At 44.2% G+C, this 24,456-nt stretch overlaps 1 protein-coding gene across 2 annotated transcripts in view; it reads right to left on the reverse strand.

The window, feature by feature from the left end:
* Positions 1-3,709: 3,709 nt before the first annotated feature.
* LOC126260943 (histone-lysine N-methyltransferase, H3 lysine-79 specific) overlaps positions 3,710-24,456 on the reverse strand; it is a 225,885-nt gene continuing 205,138 nt past the window's right edge. Inside the window, exons 15-16 of one of the 2 annotated variants that reach the window (XM_049958451.1) lie at positions 8,970-9,917; positions 3,710-5,576 (exon numbers count right to left, since the gene is read on the reverse strand). In XM_049958451.1, coding sequence (XP_049814408.1) covers positions 5,554-5,576; positions 8,970-9,917 — 971 coding nt within the window. In that variant the 3' untranslated portion in view covers positions 3,710-5,553. Of the gene's footprint in view, positions 5,577-8,969; positions 9,918-10,170; positions 10,266-24,456 lie in introns of those variants that run through there. The other variant, XR_007546669.1, reaches the window with a different exon arrangement.

Consider the following 24,456-nt stretch of genomic DNA (forward strand, 5'->3'; position numbering starts at 1 on the left):
ATATCTAAATCACAGAGCTTTCGAAACTGAACAGTTTGAGGACCAGCCACTTACAAGAATTTCGAGCCGAGACATTTATGTCATAATATTAAATTTACTGGCACATTTGTGTGATGTATCTTAAAGTATAACACACGCAAAAATGATCAATATTACATGTGAAAGCTAAGCTTCTGTTGTAGCGTGTTAATCTTAGAGACTAGTATTATATGCGAAAGCTCAGCTTTTATTGTAGATACATAGCTATTTAACCAGTGATCTTGCTATTGGCTGACTATAACACGTGTCCTATGCTCTGAATAGCTGCTATAAGTCATCGGCTGACGAGATCTCGTGGCTTGAGATATGACTCGCTTACAAAAGGACATCGCAACCTCGGTTTCAACTATCCGCAAACTAACGCGCTGTGTTTGGTGCAATTCGAATTTATACTTTCGTAATACGAAAATATGCAACGTATATGTTGCTGCAAATCAAAGGTCTTTCCAACACTTCTCTCCTTTATTTATTTATTTATTTATTTTGGGAAGTTCTACACGATTGTATAAAACATTAACCATTCAAAGAATTGATAAGTTTTACAGTTCCGAGGGAAAATCTACTGTCACTTAGCACAGAAAAAGTTTATTTTCGCCCGGGAAAAAGCGTATTTTTTAAATGGGATATCCGGGAATTTTTTTTCCTTGTCCCCGTATACACCCTGTCCAAACAGTGTAGTGGAGACGCACAATTAGCATCCTATGAGGCCAAGAAGAGGTTTACCCACTTTAAAGACAATTTTACCAGACAACAGTTGATGACTTACCTTGGATCAGCTAAAACACAGTGTTTTTGAACTGCAATAGAAAGTTACCAGTGAAAAATTTCAGAGTAAAACAATTGTTCTGCAAAATGTAAATAAATTGGCTGGTCTCTTTACATACCTGTTACAAATTTCTTTGCAGATAAATTATTTATGGCATTAAATTTACTTAAAATTATTTTGTTGCTCAAACAGTTTATATTTCTCCATTCACAGAGAGAGTTCTTGAAGGACTGATGCATAAAAATTTAATGGATTCCTTCTGCAGACAAATCCACTCCCTCACACTGGGAGCAGCAGCACCAGAACATGATGGCAGTGGCGACTGGATGGGGGTAAGGAGGAGGCTGGGGCAGGGATAGTAGAGTAGGGGTGACGGACTTAAGTGGACAGGCAAGATGTGGTGGGGAAGGGGGGGGGGAGGTAAGGGAGAGAAGTAAAGAGACTGGGTGCGATGGTGGAACGAGTGCTGTGTGGTGCTGGAATGGGAACAGGGAAGGGGCTGGATGACTGAGGACAGTGACTAACGAAGGATGAGGCCAGGAGGGTTATGGGAACAGAGGATATATTGCAGGGAAAGTTCCCAGCTCCGCGATTCAGGAAAGCTGGTGCTGGTGGGAAGGATTCATATGGTATAGGCTGTGAAGCAGTCATAGAAACGAAGGATGTCATGTTTGGCAGCGAGCTTGGCCAAAGTTTGTCGGTGGCGATTCATGCACACGGACAGCTTGTTAGTTGTCATGCTCACATAGAATTCTGCAGTGGTTGCAGCTTAGCTTGTAGATCACATGACTAGTTTCACAGGTAGCCCTGCCTTTGATGGGATATAGGTGATGTTCATAACCAGATGGGGGGAGGATGTATGGGACAGATCTTGCATTTAGGCGTATTACAGGGGTATGAGCCATGAGGTAATGGGGTTGGGAGCAGGGGTTATGTAGGGATGGACGAGTATATTGTGTCGGTTCGGTGGATGGCGGAATACCACTGTGGAAGGGATGGGAAGGAGAGGTAATCGAAACCCTGGCGGAAAATGTAATTTAGTTTCTCCAGTCCTGGTTGGTAATTAGATCTGAGAGGAATGCTCCTTTGTGCCCAGATGGTGGGACTTTGGGAGGTGGTAGGAGACTAGAAAGATCAGGCATGGGAGGTTTGTTTTGTATAAGGTTGGAAGGTTAATTACGGTCAGTGAAACCCCTCAGTATATTTCGAGAGGGACTGCTCCTCACTGCAGATGTGATGACCACAGGTGGGTAGGCTGTGTGGAAAGGACTTCTCGGTATAGAACAGGTGACAGCGGTCAAAGTGTAGGCATTGGTGGTGGCTAGTGGGTTTGATATGGATGGAGTGCAGATGTAGCCATCTGAGGTGGAGGTCAATATCTAGGAAGGTGTCTTTTTGGGTTGAGTATGGCCAGGTGAAGCAAATGGGGGAGAAGTTTTTGAGGTTCTGGAGGAATGTGTATAGGGTGTCCTCACAATCGATCCAGATCGCAAAGAAGTCACCAGTGAATCTGAACCATGTGAGGGGTTTAGGATTCTGGGTGTTTAGGAAGGATCCTCCAGATGGCCCTCTAATAGGTTGGCATAGGATGGTGCCATGCGGGTGCCCATAGCTGTACACCGGATTTGCACGTAGGTAATGCCTTCAGAAGAGAAGTAATTGTGGGTGAGTATGTAGTTGGTCATGGCAACTAGGAGGGGGGTGGTTGGTTTGGAATCCATTGGGTGTTGGGAATGGTAGTGTTCAATAGTGATAAGGCCATGGGCATTAGGGACGTTAGTGTAAAGGGAGGTGGCAACAATAGCGACGAACAGGGCACTGTGTGGTAAAGGGGTAGTAACTGTGGAGAATCGGTGGAGGAAATGGTTGGTGTCTTTCACATAGGAGGGTAGGTTCCAGGTAATAGGTTGAAGGTGTTGGTCTACGAGAGCAGAGATTCTCTCACTGGGGCACAGTAACCAGCCACAATGGGCTGTCCTGGGTGGTTGGGTTTATGGACTTTAGGAACCATGTAGAAGGTAGGAGTGTGGGGCGTGTTGGGGTGAGCAGAAAGATGGACTGTGGGGAGAGGTTCTGGGATGGGTGTAAGGATATGAAGAGTGACTGGAGATCCTGCTGCATTTCTGGAATGGGGTCGTCGCGACAAGGTTTGTAGGTGGAAGTGTCCGACGGCTGGCAGAGTCCTTCTGCCAAGTAACCATTGCGGTTCAAAATAGCAGTGGTGGAGCCGTCATCAGCAGGTAGGATTATACGGTCGGGGTCAGTTTTTAGATGGTGGACTGCGGTTCTTTCTGCCGGTGTAAGATTAGTTTGCATGTTGAGGGATTTAGGGAATGATGGTGAGGCAACGTTCAAGGTTGTTTCATTCCATCCTGGATTTTACATTTATCTTATACAACTCTGAGACAATGTATATTATGTAACTATACCTGTCAATATTCAATTAATTTCTCACATACATCTCTATACATTTTACATCGTAAAAGGTGTACCAACTCCATCAATGAAATGATATTATCTAGACAGGAGTAATAAAAGGAAAGCAGCCAAAAAATAAGAACTGCTTCAAGCAATTATTCAATCATAAAGCAAAATTTACTCTCAATGTGTTCTTCTTTCAAATGATGTAGACAGTCTTCTACATATACAATTCAGTGAGCAGCGAGTTATGTTCATTCAGTGCATTTAGCGGCAGTGTGTAGAAAGTGATTTTCCCAAAATATAATATTCTCCCTTCTCTCAGTTCATAGCCATCAAGGTACGTAATTAAGGTGTTTGTTTAGCACAAGAGTAGTGAGCAAAAAGGCAAATAAAACCATGAACTTATTTTTATTCTACAATGAGTTTGTCATTTGACTATTTGAAGGATGACATGAGTAATTTGAAGTATAAAAAGCACCCACCATTCTTACAAACATGAACCGGTTTAAAAAACACATTGAAAATATTATGACTACATTTCCTAAAAGGAAACATCAAATGGAAGGTTATTAAACTCTCATTTAATTTCATTCAGTACATTAATAAAACAGTTTATTGAACATTCGGCATCATATTATGTGTACAAGCTTATGTAAGCTACTGCTATCTACAAAACCAAACTTTGAAACAACATTAATACACTTGATTTGCTTGCTGTCATGCAACAAAGCAATGAACAGAAATGTAAAATACACAATGAAAATAACTGCATGTACAAAGTGAACACACATATAAATTAATGAGTGCTTATAAAGATATAAAACAAATGAAAATACAGGCAGACAAATAGGGATTAATTTTTTTTGTTTCATCGGTGGAATGGGGTACTTTTTCAAACTTCCTCTGCTATTTTTTAAATAGCTTTTTAAAGTTATTTATGTTAAAATACTTATTTACAACACAAAAGAATAAAACTTCAAATATTATAAATATTATTGACACACTGGAGAATATTTCCAAAAATTATGTACCAGAAATGAACAAGCTTCTTAATTTTATTTTGCACTTATACTTTACTGAGCCTACCATTATCTTAAAAATTTTTGGTTTATTGTAGCTATAAACTGGTTGATACTACGTAAGTATTATAAAACAATGAAAAGGAACCATTATCTACAATTTATATGTATTTAAAAATGAACAACCATGCACAGAAAAAGTGTACATACACTGTCTCTATCAAACGAGATCACTCTGTCTTCACTTGAACACAATCATGTGGCAGTGCCTAGCTATTAAAATGGGCATAAAATGGCAGTGATTTTTAACAATGCATTATCAGGGCATCTTATTTTATCTGATCACTTATCAATAAATTAGCTCACTGCAATTTGTCAAAGAAAAGCAATTTCTCTTAAATATATATATAATATATACATATATATTTATCACTCCATTCACAGACTCACCAATGTCTCATTTTGTTTGGTCATCTTATGTTAACAACCACAGTTTGTTAAAAAATAACTTCCATGTTCATCACAGGCACACAGACATTAAATTTAAAACTTTCAAAATTACGTTATTGTACATAAAAATGAAATATAACAATATCACATTATAACATATCAAACACTTAGGAATGGGAAATAAATTGACATATATTACAACTATATTCTACATACCCTCCAGGGCACAGTTCTGTCTTTACCACTGAACAAAAAAATCATTTGCCCTGCTAACATTTCTATCTACTATACAACTTATTAAATCTAAAACCACACAAGCATCCTTTTAAATTAAAGAATTTTCACTTTAAAAGTCAGTGCCCTTATACACAACAGAACAAAAACTTAACATTATTTGTTATGAAGTCCATCATCTTACAGAATTAGGTCTTCATTCTTCAAATGTTTAATAAATAATGATGTGGCAGTCAATAAAATGTGTGGAAGCACACAGTCAACTTTTAACCAGAGCAGTAAAAATACTGCTGAACACTGACGTATTATATAACATAATTAGTTGCTCCACCCAGATTATTTGGATAAAGTAATTACGAACACTGAGTCAATAACAAATACTGTGATCACAAAATTCTTAAAACTGGCTTAACAAAATTAAAAGGCAGTTAACAAAACCAACAGTTATGCAGAATATTACATGCTCTGGTACTCAAGTTTTGAGCAAGAAATATGAGGATTACTTGCTTGTACAGGACAAAGAATACATTCGACGTATAAATCACTATACAACAAATAGTTTAGAGTGGCAGTACACAGTTGGCAGTGACTTGGCTGACTGGCACAAAACAACGATAACCCGCTTCACGTAAGATGGTGTGATGAACCTGTAACAACAACCACAAACAATGCACTATCAAGATACATTTTAACTACCTTCAGATATTTCCAGAATGAGATTTTCACTCTGCAGCGGAGTGTGCGCTGATATGAAACTTCCTGGCATATTAAAACTGTGTGCCGGACCGAGACTCGAAGGTACCGAGTTTCAGTCTCGGTCCGGCATTTCAGTCTCGGTCCGGCACACAGTTTTCAGCTGCCAGGAAGTTACCTTCAGATATCTTCAGAAATTGTGACATTACACTTATTTTAAAAGTGGAATAGGTGACATAACAGTAAAAACAGACTACTTTTTTTACAGTAGCATGAAAGTCAGATCTTCATTAGCATTCTTAAATTCTCTTTTATCTTTTGTCATTGAATAATGGTCAGACAGAGGTAACTAGGACTAACAAAATGCTATGCCGAAAACCTTTAACTACAACAACAACAACAACAACAAATAAATAAATATAAACTGTCTCAGACAGTTCCAACTCTCGGCTGAATCCTTTAGTTTTGATGATTAATCTCACGTTTGATGATGCAGTGTCTGTTACTTGACTCCTTGGTTCACCCGAACTCAGTCATGCTGGGCTCATCCGAAACCTACTATCCTCCTCATGATCCATGAAGTGGATTGTTGTTCTCTCTCTCTCTCTCTCTCTCTCTCTCTCTCTCTCTCTCTCTCTCTCTCCCCCCCCCCCTCTTTTTTCCTCTCTCTCTCCCAACCACTTCTTTGAACAAAAGGCAACACTGAATCTAATCTCTCCCAGTTTACACCTCTCTTCAGCTGTGACCCTCCCACATTTCCACCTAAACAAACTCCTGGCTGCCTTCCACAAATATCTTACCCTTATCTGGCCTCACCCTCCTTCCCTAGGTCCTTTCCCAGGAACTCAAAGTTTTCCATGGAGGATAGAACAGTCACCCATAACCTTAAGTCAGTTTCTTCTTTGATCTTGTTTATTGCAAATAAATGCTCCAACAAGTGTCACGTTTAACCACAGTGATAACCTAATAGAAGGTAACAGCCAGCTGTCTGTGTCTTCCAGTTACAAGTCCCGTCATCGTAAAAAAACATCTGTAGCTGCCCCTCGTGCAAACGGCCTACCAATTGACAGTGTCATTTGGGAGTTGTCACGCTAACCTTCAAGTAAACAGGCTTTACTTTGGTCCTTTAGTTAGAAATAATAAACTGACAAGGAGAGGTCCCCAGTGGTGGGATAGACTTTTTGAAATCAGCTGTACGATGATATAGGGTAAGGTCCCAGGAACCATGCTCTGCAGCCATTTACACTGATGTGAGCAAATGACAATAAATAAATAAATAATATAAAAAATGGAATTTTGCATGATGTTCTACAGCTGTGAAAGAGTAACGTGCAACAGATTAGTTGCACAGTGTAATGATTAAGGCTTTGGCCTCCATGCAAAACACTGTCAGTTCAAATGCCTTTAGTTTCTTCAACAATTATTACTGTTTACTTGAATAAAATGGAAGACTGACTTAAAAATTATCTGTTTCATTTCCTTTTACTGTTAAGGCTTTCCACTTTAAACTTTCTTACTTTGATTCAAGTACACCAACACTTAAGAACACAAATAAAATAAAAATATTAAGAAGAACTGGGAATTGGTTTATTTTAAAATATGTGAACGAAAATCACAAGGAAACCTCATTAGGTGCTCTCTAAAATTTAATCTTGATCGAAATCTGACTTTGCCCATTTTTTTATTCAATCAGTTGGGTTAAATGTAACTTCTTTTGAATTTCTATTGCTTTAACACATAATTTTAATCACCTTATTTATTTGTTCAATTGCTCTCATTTTTGTTCCTAATTATTTTTTTTTTAACTGGAATCTTTGTTCAAGTGATTTTAATTATTTTCATATATTAAGTTCAATTTAATTTCTACTGTTTTATCATCCTATATTTTTGTCCATGTTATTGCATTCATTGTTTTCATTCGTCGTTTCACTTGAATTTTGTTTTATTTATAATCCCCTTGTTTCATTTAAATCTTGATCCAAGTTCCTTTGTCGATAGTGCAATAACAGTTCATTTTTAATGTTTCGTTTGAGGATTACAACCCAAAATATATATACTTACTGTAAGGAAAAACACAGGCTTGACAACACTGCACACTCAATATAAACAGGTTATTTCACCTTTAGTTTTTTCACCAATGCATCCACGGTTTCAAATGTTTAAACATTATGAAAGATAAATAAAAAAATTAAATTCACATGAACAAAGACTCACGTGGAAAAAGAATGATAAGGAAACGAAAGCAATGGAAAAAGTTAAAATAGTGAGTAAAATGATGTGACATAGGAAAAGAAATGAAAAAATTACATTTAACCCCATTAACTGAATAATAATAGAGACCACGGTCATTTTGATGAAGGTTTAAAAATGGAAATTTGGATAGCACCTCATGAGTTTTGAACAGACAACCTTTTGCATGGGAAACCTATACCTAATGATTATGCTGTTCAATCGATATACTTAATATTTATTACTAGCACAGTTGCAGAACGTCATGCAAAATGGCCAATTTTGTTTTTTCCTTTTTGGTCAAGTACTCGCAAACGTTGGCCCACCAGTGTGAATGGCTACAGGGTGTGATACCAGACACCTTAAAATACATCATCTTGTAGAAGATTTCAGAAAGTCGATCCCACTGCTGGGGACCTCTCCTTGTAAGACTATTTACATTTTTTAACCTAAGGAACTAATTTCCTCAACATTAAAATTTTAGCCACTAGCATCAGATTTTGCTTAACCTTTACACATAAAAGTAATAAAGATTTTAAAAATATGAAAACGAAAACAAGTATTAAAGACTTGGCACACTCACAGTTTGTTATTAACAACTGACTGAAACTAAGAGACAAAAAACAGCATTGACTCAATGGTTGCAGCAACTGGAGGACAATTCTGAGACAACAAAGTCTGCAAAGATGTTCAACTCACATGTGGGAGAGTAACTGGAAAGCAAATGCTTTGCTAGTCCACAAGCAAAAGCATAAAATACGTTGTTTGTAATTTATGCACTATCAAATTTATAAATATTAGTTCATCTGTTAATTCTGGCTTAGAAGATCTAAAACAAAAATGTTTTAGCATATAGAATATAAATATTACATTCAGCACTAGTACAGTCAGGTATTCAAGAAGAATAATAGATGCTAAACAAAAAGAAATAATTGCCACGTGGAATTGGGTATATGTGGTTTAGCAGGACTAGAGGCACAGAAAGAAGGTAACAGGCAGGTTCATGTGCATACCAAACAGTACAAATACTGAGTAACACAATGGTACAAGAGATATACATCATCTTACTTTCTCGAATTACAATTCTTAAAAATTTAGTGAGAAACTGAGGGGCATACCTGGGTCAATTGACGAATCGGGGCCAGCTCCATCGTGGGAGCCTCCGTATCGCTCCCAGGATTGATGACCGCGATACCTGGAGCTGTGTCTGTGATGCGGATGGTAGGGTGGAGGTAAGGAGGTATTAACGAGGTGTGGTGGTGGGATGGAGAAATCTGGGGTTATGCCTCCTGACATTTGGTGTCCTTTAGTCCCGTGCCACTCCCAATCTTTCCCTTTGGGTCTGAATTTCCCTTTGTGGTGGTGGCTGTGGTGTCCTGCTGGAGGAGCATTATGTTGCCAGTGATTGCTGGAAGTCCAGTTCTCTCTGTGGAAGAATTTTTTCTTGAAATGGTGGTCTGTTCTAGACTTGTGATCACCGTGTTCCGAGCGATGGTACCTGATTGGGACAGAAGGTGGCAGAGCTGGAGGTGGGCTGCAGGATTCCCCATTAGTTAGAGGAACACTCGTTACGGACACTGGACTGTAAGGACCGTCTAGGGGGGCAGGACTGAAGGAAGGTCCCGTAGATACAGGCGGAGGTTCATCAGCAGAAGATGGTGACGGTGTCCGTGGAGGACCAGCTGTGTCCTCTACAAGAGGTGGTTCCAATACAGGTGGAGAATCCCTCCCAGCTCGATCTGGTGAAGGTTTTGAGGTCGGCGTTTTAAACAGCCGTGGCATCTTTGGACCTGGACTCGATCCTCCAACTTCGAGAGAGCGCTTTTTTGTCGAAGTGTTCGGAAGAGTCGAAGGTAACTGAGGAGGATCGCCATGTCCGATTCCACTGTCTGGACTGGTGTTACAGCTGGCGGCTACATCTCCGGCACGTGGTGAAGATCCTTCTGTACTTCGGCGGCGTTTGTCTAATTCTGTCGAGGCAAAAGACATCAATCTGTCGAAACCGCTGCTTATTTTGTCCTGCCATTTGTCCACTTTCCTACCATCAGCCTCCTCTTCGTCCATTTCTGGGAGAAAACAAGATTTGGAAACATACAGAATTAATTGTACAGAACGAAATGCTAATTAAATTAACAATTTGACAAATGATTTTTCGAAACATGCTACCGTCACCACCCAGTTTATATCAATATACGTGCAAATTCTTAACGTATATGGCAATACATAAAAATGACTAGAAAACAGAAACCCAGAAGCTGATGGTGCTGAAGATGTTTGCTATATTATAAATAGTGTATGGTTTAAAGCCTCCTTACTTACCTAAACCATTAGTTTGCCCCATTCCTAAAAAGCGATCGAGCCTACTAGTGACTAGCTACATTTGTGCACACCAGACTGACGTGACAAGACAGTGCCTACGAATGCAAAAGCAGTATTACAAATCACACACAAATAGCATGAACACTAAAAAGCAAAGGTTTCCTTTCCCTTAGTGCACCAGTATCTTAACATACCCAAACCGATGTGCCACGATATGTGCACCTTTGATATTCCTACTTTGATATTCGAATCACAACTGGAAACCAGTTTGAGCAACATATTACACTGCAAAGAATAGTCCTAATGAATCAGATATTTCTCAGTATCCTTCAGGCTGTTTACTGGTAGCTCTGCCTGAATTAGAGTACTGAGAATGTCAATTAAGCCTTGTGGCATTCTCCACACATAAACAAAACTTAGAGGAACATACAACACATTAAGAACCTACTGAAGTTCCCGGCAGACACTGCAATATTGCCTTAAGTTCTTTTAAGTCATGATTCCTTAACTAAGTTGGTTAAACCAAACTAATTTCATACTACCAAGAGAAACGAACAAGTTACGATTACTTCAAGGGGAAAACACACACACACACACACACACACACACACACACAGAGATAGAGAGAGAGAGAGAGAGAGAATGTAGGTGCACATAGTATGATCCACGCCATTTTCTTCCGTTTTGAATAATGTTGTGTCCTCGAGATATTAAGCAACAAATTTACTTCACACTAGTATTAGGTACAGATGGGGATAAATATGAAAAGAGAGGGAAATGCAGGGAGGGGGAGGAGGTAAAAAAAAAGAAACACTACTATAAACATGTGCTGCAGTCTGAAAGCATTCTTGTGATCCATTAATGGGAGCATAGTGTTGCCATATAATTAACAGTGGTAAGTTAATACAAAGGAAAATATGCATCACACAAAATTTGCAAGATCTGCTAACAAATGTTAGTAGCACTCGCAAACAATAATTATTACTAAATGAGCAAAGCGTCCTTAAGTGAAGCATAAATCTATGTGGATGTGAAAATCACTGAAATCAGCACCAGCTAGGAAACATCCAAAGTAGGCTACTTAAATGGCATTTGTTTAAAATTGGGCAATAAATGAATGGAAGAATAAAAATTTGAAAAGGGACTGAAAAGTAATGCTAGGGTGTTATGATGTTCAGGCAGGAGACTGGATATACAAACAACAGATGCAGAAGAAAAATAACATGCTACAAACAGTGTAATCCTCATTTTCTAGTTCCATTTGCATTAAGAGTGAAGTACTAATGACAGCATGACAACAACAAAAGTCTGAGTGCCTGTTTTATCTATGAAGTGCAGTCCGGTGCAGGTAACAGCTAACTAGGTGCTGCAGATGTGTGCCACTTAATCTCCCAGCAGTTTCGAGTTTGTAACAAAAGTCTTAATTAACTGTTGGTGCATACTAAATGGGTAACAATGTTATTTCAACAGTGTAAAAAATTATTTTTTTAGAGGAAAGAATATCTCTCATATGCAGGCTCCAATATTCCAGAAAACAAAGTAAAAACAGAATAGGAGTACAGGTCATGGCAGGAGGAGGAAAGACGATTGGGGTTTCACAAAAACTTCATGAGAGATGTAGCACACATTCAGATTAAGGAAGGATATTGACACTCACTCTCACTCTCTCTCTCTCTCTCTCTCTCTCTCTCTCTCTCTCTCTCTCTCTCACACACACACACACACACACACACACACACACACACACACACACGGGGGGCGGAGAGAGGGGAGTGGCCAGGGGGGAGAGAGGGGAGTGGCCAGGGGGGAGAGAGGGGAGTGGCCAGGGGGGAGAGAGGGGAGTGGCCAGGGGGGAGAGAGGGGAGTGGCCAGGGGGGAGAGAGGGGAGTGGCCAGGGGGGAGAGAGGGGAGTGGCCAGGGGGGAGAGAGGGGAGTGGCCAGGGGGGAGAGAGGGGAGTGGCCAGGGGGGAGAGAGGGGAGTGGCCAGGGGGGAGAGAGGGGAGTGGCCAGGGGGGAGAGAGGGGAGTGGCCAGGGGGGAGAGAGGGGAGTGGCCAGGGGGGAGAGAGGGGAGTGGCCAGGGGGGAGAGAGGGGAGTGGCCAGGGGGGAGAGAGGGGAGTGGCCAGGGGGGAGAGAGGGGAGTGGCCAGGGGGGAGAGAGGGGAGTGGCCAGGGGGGAGAGAGGGGAGTGGCCAGGGGGGAGAGAGGGGAGTGGCCAGGGGGGAGAGAGGGGAGTGGCCAGGGGGGAGAGAGGGGAGTGGCCAGGGGGGAGAGAGGGGAGTGGCCAGGGGGGAGAGAGGGGAGTGGCCAGGGGGGAGAGAGGGGAGTGGCCAGGGGAGAGAGAGGGGAGTGGCCAGGGGAGAGAGAGGGGAGTGGCCAGGGGAGAGAGAGGGGAGTGGCCAGGGGAGAGAGAGGGGAGTGGCCAGGGGAGAGAGAGGGGAGTGGCCAGGGGAGAGAGAGGGGAGTGGCCAGGGGAGAGAGAGGGGAGTGGCCAGGGGAGAGAGAGGGGAGTGGCCAGGGGAGAGAGAGGGGAGTGGCCAGGGGAGAGAGAGGGGAGTGGCCAGGGGAGAGAGAGGGGAGTGGCCAGGGGAGAGAGAGGGGAGTGGCCAGGGGAGAGAGAGGGGAGTGGCCAGGGGAGAGAGAGAGGAGTGGCCAGGGGAGAGAGAGAGGAGTGGCCAGGGGAGAGAGAGAGGAGTGGCCAGGGGAGAGAGAGAGGAGTGGCCAGGGGAGAGAGAGAGGAGTGGCCAGGGGAGAGAGAGAGGAGTGGCCAGGGGAGAGAGAGAGGAGTGGCCAGGGGAGAGAGAGAGGAGTGGCCAGGGGAGAGAGAGGAGTGGCCAGGGGAGAGAGAGGAGTGGCCAGGGGAGAGAGAGGAGTGGCCAGGGGAGAGAGAGGAGTGGCCAGGGGAGAGAGAGGAGTGGCCAGGGGAGAGAGAGGAGTGGCCAGGGGAGAGAGAGGAGTGGCCAGGGGAGAGAGAGGAGTGGCCAGGGGAGAGAGAGGAGTGGCCAGGGGGGAAGGAGGGAGAAAGGGAGGGAGGGAGGGAGGGAGGGAGGGAGAGAGAGAGAGAGAGAGAGAGTGGTGTTGAGGGGGGAGGGAGAGATGGGGTAATTGAGGGAGGTCGGGGAGAGAGAGAGAGGGGAGTGAGGGGAAGCAAGAAAGGAGGAGGTACTGGTCTTTTGACACATGAGTCAAAGACTGCAGGACGAGACGAATAGAGTACAGTGAGTAGATTTGCACTAAAATGGATTGTCCATATTATCTGCATAGTGAAGCAGCTGTCTAAGTTATTCATGCTGTGATGTGCAGCTTGTAGGGCAACTGGACGGTCAAGTTTGTGATTTTCCACAGTTTGGTTGTGGTCATTTGTGAGACTAGACAGATGGTTACTTGTCATGCCTAAAAAAATGCTGTACAGTAATTGGAACAATGCTGTACAGTAATTGGAACAAAGTTGATATGTAACACTTCTGCTTCCACACATGGCCCTGCTTTTTCTCGGGTAAATAATTACTAATAATTGACTCTAATAGGAGGTGGTGAACGGATGTGTGGGACAGGTCTTGCACCTGGATCTGCCACAAGTGAATGAGTTGTGAGGTGCAGGATTTGGAGCAGGATCAGTGGACAACGATATTCTGCCGGTTAGGTGAACAGCCGAACACTAGTTTGGTTGATGAGGGTAGCATTCTGGGTAGGATACCCGTGATCTTAGGGCGTGAGGAGAGGTAGTCAAGGATGTGTCTGAGATATACAAGGCAAGTGTGATATTAGGTGATCAGAGGAGTGCCAGTTATCAGGTTTACTGGGTTTAGAGTAGGCGACGGCATTGGAGATCTGTTTAGGGACAAGCTTAGTAGGATACTGTCTGCCAATAAAGGCTCTAGTAAGATTATCAGCATATTCTGACAACTCCCACTTTCCACTGCAGATGTGGCATCGACAGGTGACGAGGTTGTACGAAAGAGACATTTTGACGGAGAACGCGTCACATTGGAGGTGCTGTCAGTAGTTGGTACACTCAATATGAACAAATTTATTTCTAGAACCACCTGAGAGGTGGAGACTGGCGCCCAGAAAGGTGGCTCGTTGAGTTGGAAAGGACCAGGTGAAGTGGATTTGAGAGTAGGTATTCAGATAACAGAGGAAAGAGCAAAGGTGCCACGAGTCCAGATCATGAAAATATCATCAATGAATCTGAACCAGATAAGGGATTTTAGGTGCTAACTGGATAGAAAGGATTCCTCCACATGGATTACAAATAATTTGGCACAGAATGGTGCATTGTGAGCATCCATGGCAGTACCACATATTTGTTTACAAATCAAGAAATAGGTGATGGGTTTGGTATCAGGTGACCACAGGGAAATGTAGTGTTCCATAGCGGCAAGGCCGTAGACGTTGGCGTATTACGATACTGCATCCACAGTGGCTAACAAGTAGTCTGGTGGTAATGGGATTGGAAGTATGAGGGTCCATGAATTTCCATTATTGTTATACACATTAATTTAAAGTGATGTCTTAAAAGAGCCGCAACTGAAGAGTATCATTTCCACAAAGGGCTTTTTAAAATCAATTTTAGACTTTGTATCGCAGATTGCGTGCTGTTTAACTGCCACACTTTCAAACGGCAGCGTCGGGACGTGGTATAACACTGGTAACCATAACACACAAATATGATGATCTTGCAGCTCTGTGGTGGATGTTTCACTTCTTTTTGTGTCAGGATCAAATCTGACAATTTTAGTACTTTCCTACAAGCCAGCCATAACCAATCTGTAAACAAATGTGTGATCAATAAGATGGGGAGTACGTAATGTTCTAGTGTGGAGGGAGACACAAATGTTGTAGAAAAGGCGTATTATTATGTTAGGTGTCCAATGGTGCCAATTTGAGGAGCCACATTCGTTCTCTACCTGCATCTAAGCAACTTCAGGGAACAGAAATATTCCTAGTTGTTGTAAAAATCATTTCACCATCACATCAACTCTAACAAAAAAACTAAGAGGTTTTCTTCACCTAAATGAACTCCTGAACAGCACACATAGTGTCTTTACAGTTACACGACACTGTTCTCAATTAGTTCATTTCTAGACAAGCTGTGCATGTAAATGTGCCAAAAATTTTCTATCATGATCATCTGGTAATGAAACATTGCCTTTTAATTCACTTGTCAACTGTTCTGCCATAACAGTGTACTAATGAGAAGGTATTGGGTAACTGCCGCTGGTAATTTGGCAGATAAACCTTTTTTCTCTTCTAGAAACTACATGACTACAGCTGAATAAAATAATAATAATAATAATAATAATAAAAATAATAATAATAAAAATTTCATGTGTATTATAGGGTAACACACACTAATACAAAGGTGACAGTAATGTAAACAATGATGGCCACTGATGATTATGAAACAATGCAATTAAAAACATCATATAATTTAAAAATTACTAAATTCAGTGATGAGGCAAAGGGCAATAAGCTTTGGGTGAAGTAATGAGCATCTCACACATTCTACACTAGACACTGTTATTGAGGCAGGCAGGTGATACTGTAATATAACAGCACCACAACCTGTGGTACCTGCAGTGTAGTGATAAGGTTAGCTTCACTGGGTAATGTGCTGCGGGCCACCTGTTCAAACCTGACCACCAGCAATTATATTTTCTGGAACTTTCTTGAAATATCTTATGTTTGTAATACTTGTATACTCTCGAATACTGAACGTGTGTATAAACAGCAGCATTCTGGAATATCTGCTCAGGAGGTCAACTGTGTTCCAGTTGTAGACTGGTGTTCATAATAAACATGTTTTCTGTTGTAAGTTTTGTGCTTCACTTTTTTTTTTGGTTTGGTTTTAGGGCACAAAACTGCTATGGTCATTAGCGCCCAGCCTGTGACTTACGAAACAGTAAAAAAACCGAAACTGAAAATCAGCAGCAATGGGAACAAAGTCATAAAATTGGAGAAACTAAAAGCAGAAGGAAGGCTTAAAAATCCACTACAGAAAGGGGGTGGTTGTCCCCAAAAAAAGCTTCAAATGACCGACGTCATTTCACTGTCACTAATAAACTAGAGAACGCGGTCGGCTGAGTGCATGTCATCTGCTAAAATCGACGATAGATCAGGCGATAGCTGTAGACGGGCGCGTAACGGATTAAAATAGGGGCAGTCAATTAAAAGGTGTCTTACCGTCCACAGCTGAGAGCAGTGGGGACAGAGTGGGGGAGGATCGCCACTTAAAAGATGTCGATGGCTAAAAAGACAGTGCCCTATTCGGAGTCGAGTTAAAATTACCTCCTCCCGACGACGCGTTCGGGAGGAAGAAGTCCAAGTGCAAGGAAGAGCTTTCACTTCCCACAATTTATTATTGGGAAGTGTTGACCAATGCGAATGCCATAAATGAGCAACTTTGCGACATAAACCGCTCCGTAGATCGGTGAGGGGAAGCGACGGAATAGCTGGCCGAGGAAGAGAGACTGCAGCCTTGGCCGCTATATCGGCCGCCTCATTCCCACAGATACCAGCGTGTCCCGGGAGCCAGAGGAACGCCACCGAGACGCCCCCCAGATGGAGCAAGCGCAGACAGTCCTGAATCCGGTGGACTAGAGGGTGCACAGGGTGAAGAGCTTGGAGACTGAGGAGAGAGCTGAGAGAATCTGAGCAGATAACGTACTGTATCCGCCGATGGCGGCGGATGTAGTGGACAGCCTGGAGAACAGCGTAAAGCTCCGCAGTATACACCGAACACTGGTCGGGAAGCCGAAATTGATTTGGGGTGTCGCCAACAATATAGGCACTCCCTACACCTAACGATGTTTTCGAGCCGTCGGTGTAAATAAATGTGGCGTCCGTCATTTGTGCACATAGAGCAGCAAATGCCCGACGATAAACAAGTGGAGGGGTACCATCCTTGGGAAATCGACAAAGGTCACGGAGCAGGCAGATCCGGGGACGGAGCCAAGGCGGTGCTGTACCCCAAGTTGTCAAGAAGGTTTTAGGAAAGCGGAAGGAAAGAGAATGGAGCAGTTGACGGAAGCGGACTCCCGGGGGTAGTAGGGAGGAGGAGCGGCCAGCATACCCTACATCAAATGAGGCGTCGAAAAAAAGGGCATGGGCTGGATTAGCAGGCATGGAAGACAGATGGCTAGCATAACGACTTAGAAGGACCGCTCGCCGATTGGACAACGGCGGTTCAGCAGTCTCAGCATAAAGGCTTTCCACAGGGCTAGTGTAAAAAGCTCCAGACACTAAACGTAATCCACGGTGGTGGATAGAGTCGAGACGCCGAAGAATAGACGGCCGAGCAGAGGAGTAGACTATGCTTCCATAATCCAATTTCGAGCGCACTAAGGCGCGATAGAGGCGGAGAAGGACCACTCGGTCCGCTCCCCAGGAGGTACCATTCAGGACACGGAGGGTGTTAAGCGATCGCAGACAGCGAGCCAAAAGATAGGAAACGTGGGAGGACCAGCACAGTTTTCTGTCAAACATAAGACCCAAGAATTTAGCGACGTCTGAAAACGGAAGGTTGACAGGTCCTAGATGTAAGGAGGGCGGAAGAAACTCCTTACGTCGCCAAAAATTAACACAAACGGTCTTACTGGGAGAGAAACGGAAGCCTGTTTCGATGCTCCAAGAGTGGAGGCGATCGAGACATCCTTGAAGACGTCGTTCAAGAAGGCTGGTCCGTTGAGAGCTGTAGTAGATCGCAAAATCATCCACAAAGAGGGAGCCCGAGACATCGGGAAGGAGACAATCCATAATTGGATTTATAGCGATGGCAAACAGTACAACACTCAGCACGGAGCCCTGGGGTACCCCGTTTTCTTGGGAGAAAGTGCGGGAGATAGTAGTGTTCACCCGCACCCTAAATGTGCGCTCTGCCATAAATTCGCGAAGAAAAAGGGGCAGCCGGCCTCGAAAGCCCCAAGAGAACAGTGTGCGGAGGATACCTGTCCTCCAACAGGTATCGTATGCTCTCTCCAGATCAAAAAATATTGCTACCGTTTGGCGTTTCCGGAGAAAATTGTTCATGATATAAGTGGAGAGAGCAACAAGATTGTCAACTGCAGAACGATGCTTTCGGAATCCGCATTGGGCAGGTGTTAAAAGACTGCGGGATTCCAGCCACCACGCTAAACGGTAATTCACCATACGCTCCAAAACCTTACAGACACTACTCGTGAGAGAAATGGGGCGATAGCTAGAGGGGAGATGTTTGTCCTTTCCAGGTTTCGGAACAGGAACGACGATAGCTTCCCGCCATCGTCTGGGAAAAGTACTGCCGGTCCAAATTCGATTATAAAGGCGAAGGAGGTAACGCAGACTATGGGTTGATAAATGCAGCAACATTTGGACGTGGATACCATCTGGTCCTGGGGCGGAGGAGCGAGAAGAAGAGAGTGCATGTTGGAGTTCCCGCAAGGAGAAAACAGTATTGTAGCTTTCGCGATTTTGAGAGGAGAAAGCAAGAGGTCGCACTTCCGCTGCACGTTTCTTCGGGAGAAACGCTGGCGGGTAATTTGAAGAGCTCGAAATCTCGGCAAAGTGCTGACCCAACGAGTTAGAAATTGCGACGGGGTCCACTAATGTGTCATGCGCGACAGTGAGCCCAGAGACCGGGGAGAAACTAGGCGCGCCTGAGAACCGTCGAAGCCGACTCCAAACTTCCGAGGAGGGAGTGAAGGTGTTAAATGAGCTAATAAAGAATTTCCAGCTTGCCTTCTTGCTATCGCGGATGACACGACGGCATCGCGCTCGTAGCTGCTTATAGCGGATACAGTTGGCCAAAGTAGGATGGTGGCGGAAAACGCGGAGAGCACGTCGCCGCTCACGTAGTGCATCACGGCATGCCTCGTTCCACCAAGGAACTGGGGGGCGCCGGGGCAATTCGGAGGTGCGTGGTATTGAATGTTCCGCAGCTGTAAGAATAACGTCGGTAATATGTGTGACCTCATCGTCGACGCTGGGAAAGTCACGGTCATCGAATGTCGCTAGAGGCGAAAAAAGTGTCCAATCGGCTTGAGCAAACTTCCAGCGTCGCAGGCGCATATATGGCCGTTGAGGCTGCAGTCTAAGGACACATGGAAAGTGGTCACTCGAGTGTGTATCATCAAGGGCGAACCATTCGAAGCGCCGAGCTAGCGGAACAGTACCGACCGCAAGGTCCAAATGAGATAAATTTGCCGTGGAGGCAGACAAAAACGTAGGGACCCCAGTGTTGAGGCAAACTAGATCTGCTTGGTGGAAGACGTCTAGCAATAGTGAGCCACGTGGACAAGGATGTGGAGATCCCCAAAGCGGGTGGTGGGCACTGAAGTCCCCAACCAGCAAATATGGGGGTGGAAGCTGACCAAGAAGATGAAGGAGATCAGCTCGTGCCATTGGTGTGGACGATGGAATGTATACAGTACAAAGAGAGAACGTGTATCCGGAAAGGGAAAGACAGACGGCGACAGCTTGGAAGGAAGTGTTTAAATGGATTGGGTGATAATGGACAGTTTCATGGAGAAGAATCATGAGTCCTCCATGTGCTGGAGTGCCTTCAACAGAGGGGAGATCATATCGGACGGACTGAAAATGAGGGAGAACAAAGCGGTCATGGGGACGCAGCTTTGTTTCCTGAAGACAGAAGGTGACTGGCGAGTAGGATCGTAAGAGGATCGACAATTCATCCCGATTGGCTCGAATGCCGCGGATATTCCAGTGGATAATGGACATAGGGTGAACAGAAAATGGAGGAATGTGACCAAGGTCGCTGTCAACTCAACGACTGCTCTGAGCTTGCGACCGACAGCATGGAATGGCATTCAGCCGAAGGCAGAAGATCCTGATCCATAGGTTGGTCAGGAGCAGCTCCTGCCACCAGCGACCGGCCGGTTGATCGGCCGCCAGCAGTGCGCCTCGGCGACACAGAAGACGGCCGAGGGCGACTTCCGCCAGGTGGTACTGTAGAAGGGACACGCCTTGGCGGAGAAGGAGAGGAACTGGGTTTCTTTGTAGCCTTCTTGGAAGTATGATGTTTAGATGAAGGAGGAACCGATGGTTGGGAAGTTGCCGTACGTAAAAACTCTTCACGAGTATGCTCTTTTTTCGAAGTCTTGGTGTCTGACTTTTGGGCTCGAGATTTAGCAGAACTCGACGAACGGTGAGCCAGAGAGTGGGCAGGCGAAAGTGGTGAGGTTGAACGGGCGATCTTTGCGCTGGCCGATCTGACGACCGTGGCACTAAAGGTGAGGTCGCAAGTCTGCGTGGCCGCCTCCTTTGTTGGCCGAGGAGAAGCAAGGACAGTGCTGTATTTTCCTTTCTGAGGCACGGTGGGCTGTCGACTGGCGAATAATTTTCGAGCAGCAAAGGTCGACACCTTTTCCTTTACTCTAATTTCCTGGATGAGCTTTTCGTCCTTAAAAACGGGACAATCTCGAGAGGAAGCGGCGTGGTCACCCATACAGTTGATGCAGCGAGGGGATGGAGGTGGACAAGCACCATCATGGGCATCCCTGCCACACGTAACACATTTGGCCGGATTGGAACAGGACTGGCTGGTGTGATTGAACCGCTGGCACCGATAGCAACGCGTAGGGTTCGGGACGTAAGGGCGAACGGAAATTATCTCATAGCCGGCTTTGATTTTCGACGGTAGTTGAACTTTGTCAAATGTCAAGAAGACAGTGCGGGTTGGAATGATGTTCGTGTCAACCCTTTTCATAACCCTATGAACAGCCGTTACGCCCTGGTCAGACAGGTAGTGCTGAATTTCTTCGTCAGACAGTCCATCGAGGGAGCGTGTATAAACGACTCCACGCGAGGAATTTAAGGTACGGTGCGGTTCCACCCGGACAGGGAAGGTGTGTAGTAGTGACGTACGCAGCAATTTTTGTGCCTGGAGGGCACTGACTGTTTCTAACAACAGGGTGCCATTCCGTAATCTGGAACAAGACTTTACAGGACCTGCAATTGCGTCGACACCTTTCTGAATAATGAAAGGGTTGACCGTGGAGAAGTCGTGACCTTCGTCAGACCGAGAAACAACAAGAAACTGTGGCAACGATGGAAGAACTGACTGTGGTTGAGACTCAGTGAACTTATGTTTGTGAGCAGACATAGTGGAAGGTGAGGAAACCATTGCGGAAGAATCCCCCATGATTACCGGCGTCTCCGATGGCGCGCTCCTCCCTTGTGGGGGCCCTCTCTGAGGGCACTCCCGCCTTAGGTGATTGTTCACACCTCAGGTCACACCTCCCGACAAACGGACGGAGGGACCAATCGGCACTTTCGGAAGGTATCAGCTCGGGTAATCACCCCTCCCTGGGCCTGGCCGTTACCAGGGGGTACGTACGTGTCCTACCTGTCTACCCGGGGCGGGGAATTACGCGTTACCCCGTCACCGGCTACGCATGGAAGTGCGTGGGTTGGCCTTCAGACACGCACAGGGAGGAAGAAAGAGAAAGGGAAAGGAAAGAAGAGAGGTCTCAAACGCCGCAGCGGAGAAGGTAGAGAGAAGAGGTAAGGAAAAGAGAAGGACAAAGGAAGGATGAAGACTTACAAGCAAGGAAGGAAGGCGAAGAATGTAGTATAGGTACAAGCGTCCGTCTCCGGACGTAGGCACAAACCATAACCCCAGAGAAAGGGAAAGAAAGAGCCAGAGGTGAAGGGAGGGGGAGGGGGGGTGGCGAAGATGGGGGATGGGGAAGGATGCGGAAAGGGAAGGTATGCAGCCCAGAAAGGAAGGAAGGCCACATCAGCTCAGGGTCCCGTGCTCGCTTCGCACGTGTCCACAAAAGAGTTGTGGACCCCCTGGGGGGTTCTGCTTCACTGATGACCTGGTTTGGGGTTAGAACTTGAGTGCGGTTATGAGGGATACTGTTTGGTGGAGATGCTGGATATTTTGAGACACCTACATCACCACGGTTCCAATTAGGCAATGTAAAATTTGTTGCCTACATGGACAGGAACTGGAATACGAGGAGTAAGTCAATTGCATAGCTGGCATCCATCAGTGTTTTCCAGAGATGCCAGTTTGGACCTGGTGAAATGGCTGAATGCATTCGACCTAGTTGTCACACACAAATTGTGGGATGACATTATGTTTTTAGCAAACGTATACTTTTACTTGGATGGCACAGCTAACAGTAGTTTGAAAACAACAAAGAGAAGCTCAACAGCTGGGACAGGCTGGAGTGAAGACAACATTTGGCGTCAATCAACGGCAAGTCCTTTTGGCAGAAGAATTAAACAACACAGTCATACATAAAGAATGCGTTGGCTCTTTGCTCATGAATCTGGACATAACTGAAGTCGATAAAATCTCACATTCGAGGAGTTGCAGAAGATGTGTACCAAAATCTTCTAGTAAAGTATGTCACAACATGACAACCCATCATGCGACCAACTTGTTAAAACCGACTCCTCCACCAAGTAGAGCACCCTGTGGATGCCCTAGACATGTCATGTGCTACTGCAGAGAATGCATAAGTGTGTTCAATGATTACAGTGAAACCCCTATTTTACATTTAGACTTAAAAAAGCAAAATTGAGGAAAATGTTTAAGCCCTGAAAATATGAGCAAAAACACATGTAATTGGCATTTAAGATTAAAAATCGCAATCCAGCCCAATACTTTGTATAAAATCTGTGTAAGTGAAAGAAATTAGATGTACAATGCAATGTTGATACAATAATTTGTGGTAAAGAATTTAATTAGTTCTTAAAAAATCACAGATGTGTAACAGCACGTAAAACCTCACCAAAAAATTGAAATTGGTGTCTTGGTACAAGGTAATCAAGCTATTTTCTGACATGCCACAACCACAAAGTATATGTTCAAAACATGTGTCTTTGAGAAAGCGTCCTTTGTGCTCAGCCAGAAAAAATGCAAAAATTGATGAACATGTTGAATTCAACCACAAACATCACAGCAGCTAAGCAGTTAAACCATAAGCATAAATGCAGACATCTGTTTAATGATGAACTTTGTGCTGTTATAAAGTGTTATTTTAGGCTCAATGAGAGAAACAGTTTTGTGTCAGATTTGGAGCATGAAAGTCTTTAAGGTGTGCTATCAAAAACCATCTCTCTCCATGTGGCATCTCTGTCATAGCACATTATCTGCACAAAAAGTACATTTTCAGATGTCACAAAATGCTTCACTCCTACCTGCACTCTCGTCATTGAAGGGCCAGGAAGTGAGCTCATTTTACACGTCTTAGTGTGGTGCGGTGGCTCAACTGGGTATTGGGCAACTTAACAAGTCGCCAGCCCATAAGACTTCACTAGCCAGAAAAGGGCAACATTTTCTCGATTATGACTGAGCATATTCTTCAAAGCTCAGTGTTTGAATTTAAAAGGTTGACAATTGAAATTGTTGCTAACACAGTACATAGGAATTACATGCAGAAAGATGAGTCAGAGTTATATGTGGCAGAAGAAAATGTGCAGACTGGGCCCCTTTGTCATATCGGCTCCTTCCGGAAAACTTTGTGTCGACTGTCTTGTTTTTCCATTACCCCTGCAATCTAGCTGTAGATTTATCATAATTTTCATAATTGCGTGGTGAAACTAAATGTTGCAGGTTGTGTTGCCAACACGAATCATGTATTATGTCAGCATTTTCTCTGTCACGTCTCCCCTCTCCACAACGGCCTAAAGTATTCTCTTAACTCTTCCACTACCTGTGGTGCGAACCACCTGTCTCTTGTGTCACTTTTAACTCCTTCAGTCATACTGATGTGATATCTACAGGAAGAAAAGAGGACAATGTTGAGTACGTTCTTGGAATCGAGGTAGACCTTACTAGAAGAAATGTAAAATCGGGTAATTTTTAGGACCTATCTTAGGGATTTTTCACAGAGAGACAAATTTATGATGTAGAATTGCGAAAAACGTAACATAAGAGAACTTAAAATCGAAGTTATAATGTATTATGCCACAAGACATCAGCCGTTACAACAGTCCTGAATGAGATTTTCACTCTGTAGCAGAGTGTGTGCCGATATGAAACTTCCTGGCAGATTAAAACTGTGTGCCACACTGAGACTTGAACTCGGGACCTTTGCCTTTCGTGGGTAAGTACTCTACAACAGTCCTATTCGAGCCAGTCAACTACAGACGACAATGTTGCTCTCCAACGTGCCGCAGCCATTCCCCATTACCCCACATAGGAACCGGCTGCTCGTCTAGCTGCTGAATTCAGGAGTACTATGTTAGGTAACCATCTATGGAGATGTGGCCCCCACAGATGACAACCGTGCTTGGACAACAGTTACCAAGTAAACAGGAAATTTCACCGATAA

The sequence above is a fragment of the Schistocerca nitens genome, chromosome 5, assembly GCF_023898315.1.
Source record: "Schistocerca nitens isolate TAMUIC-IGC-003100 chromosome 5, iqSchNite1.1, whole genome shotgun sequence".
In the NCBI taxonomy this organism is placed as follows: Eukaryota; Metazoa; Arthropoda; class Insecta; order Orthoptera; family Acrididae; genus Schistocerca; species Schistocerca nitens.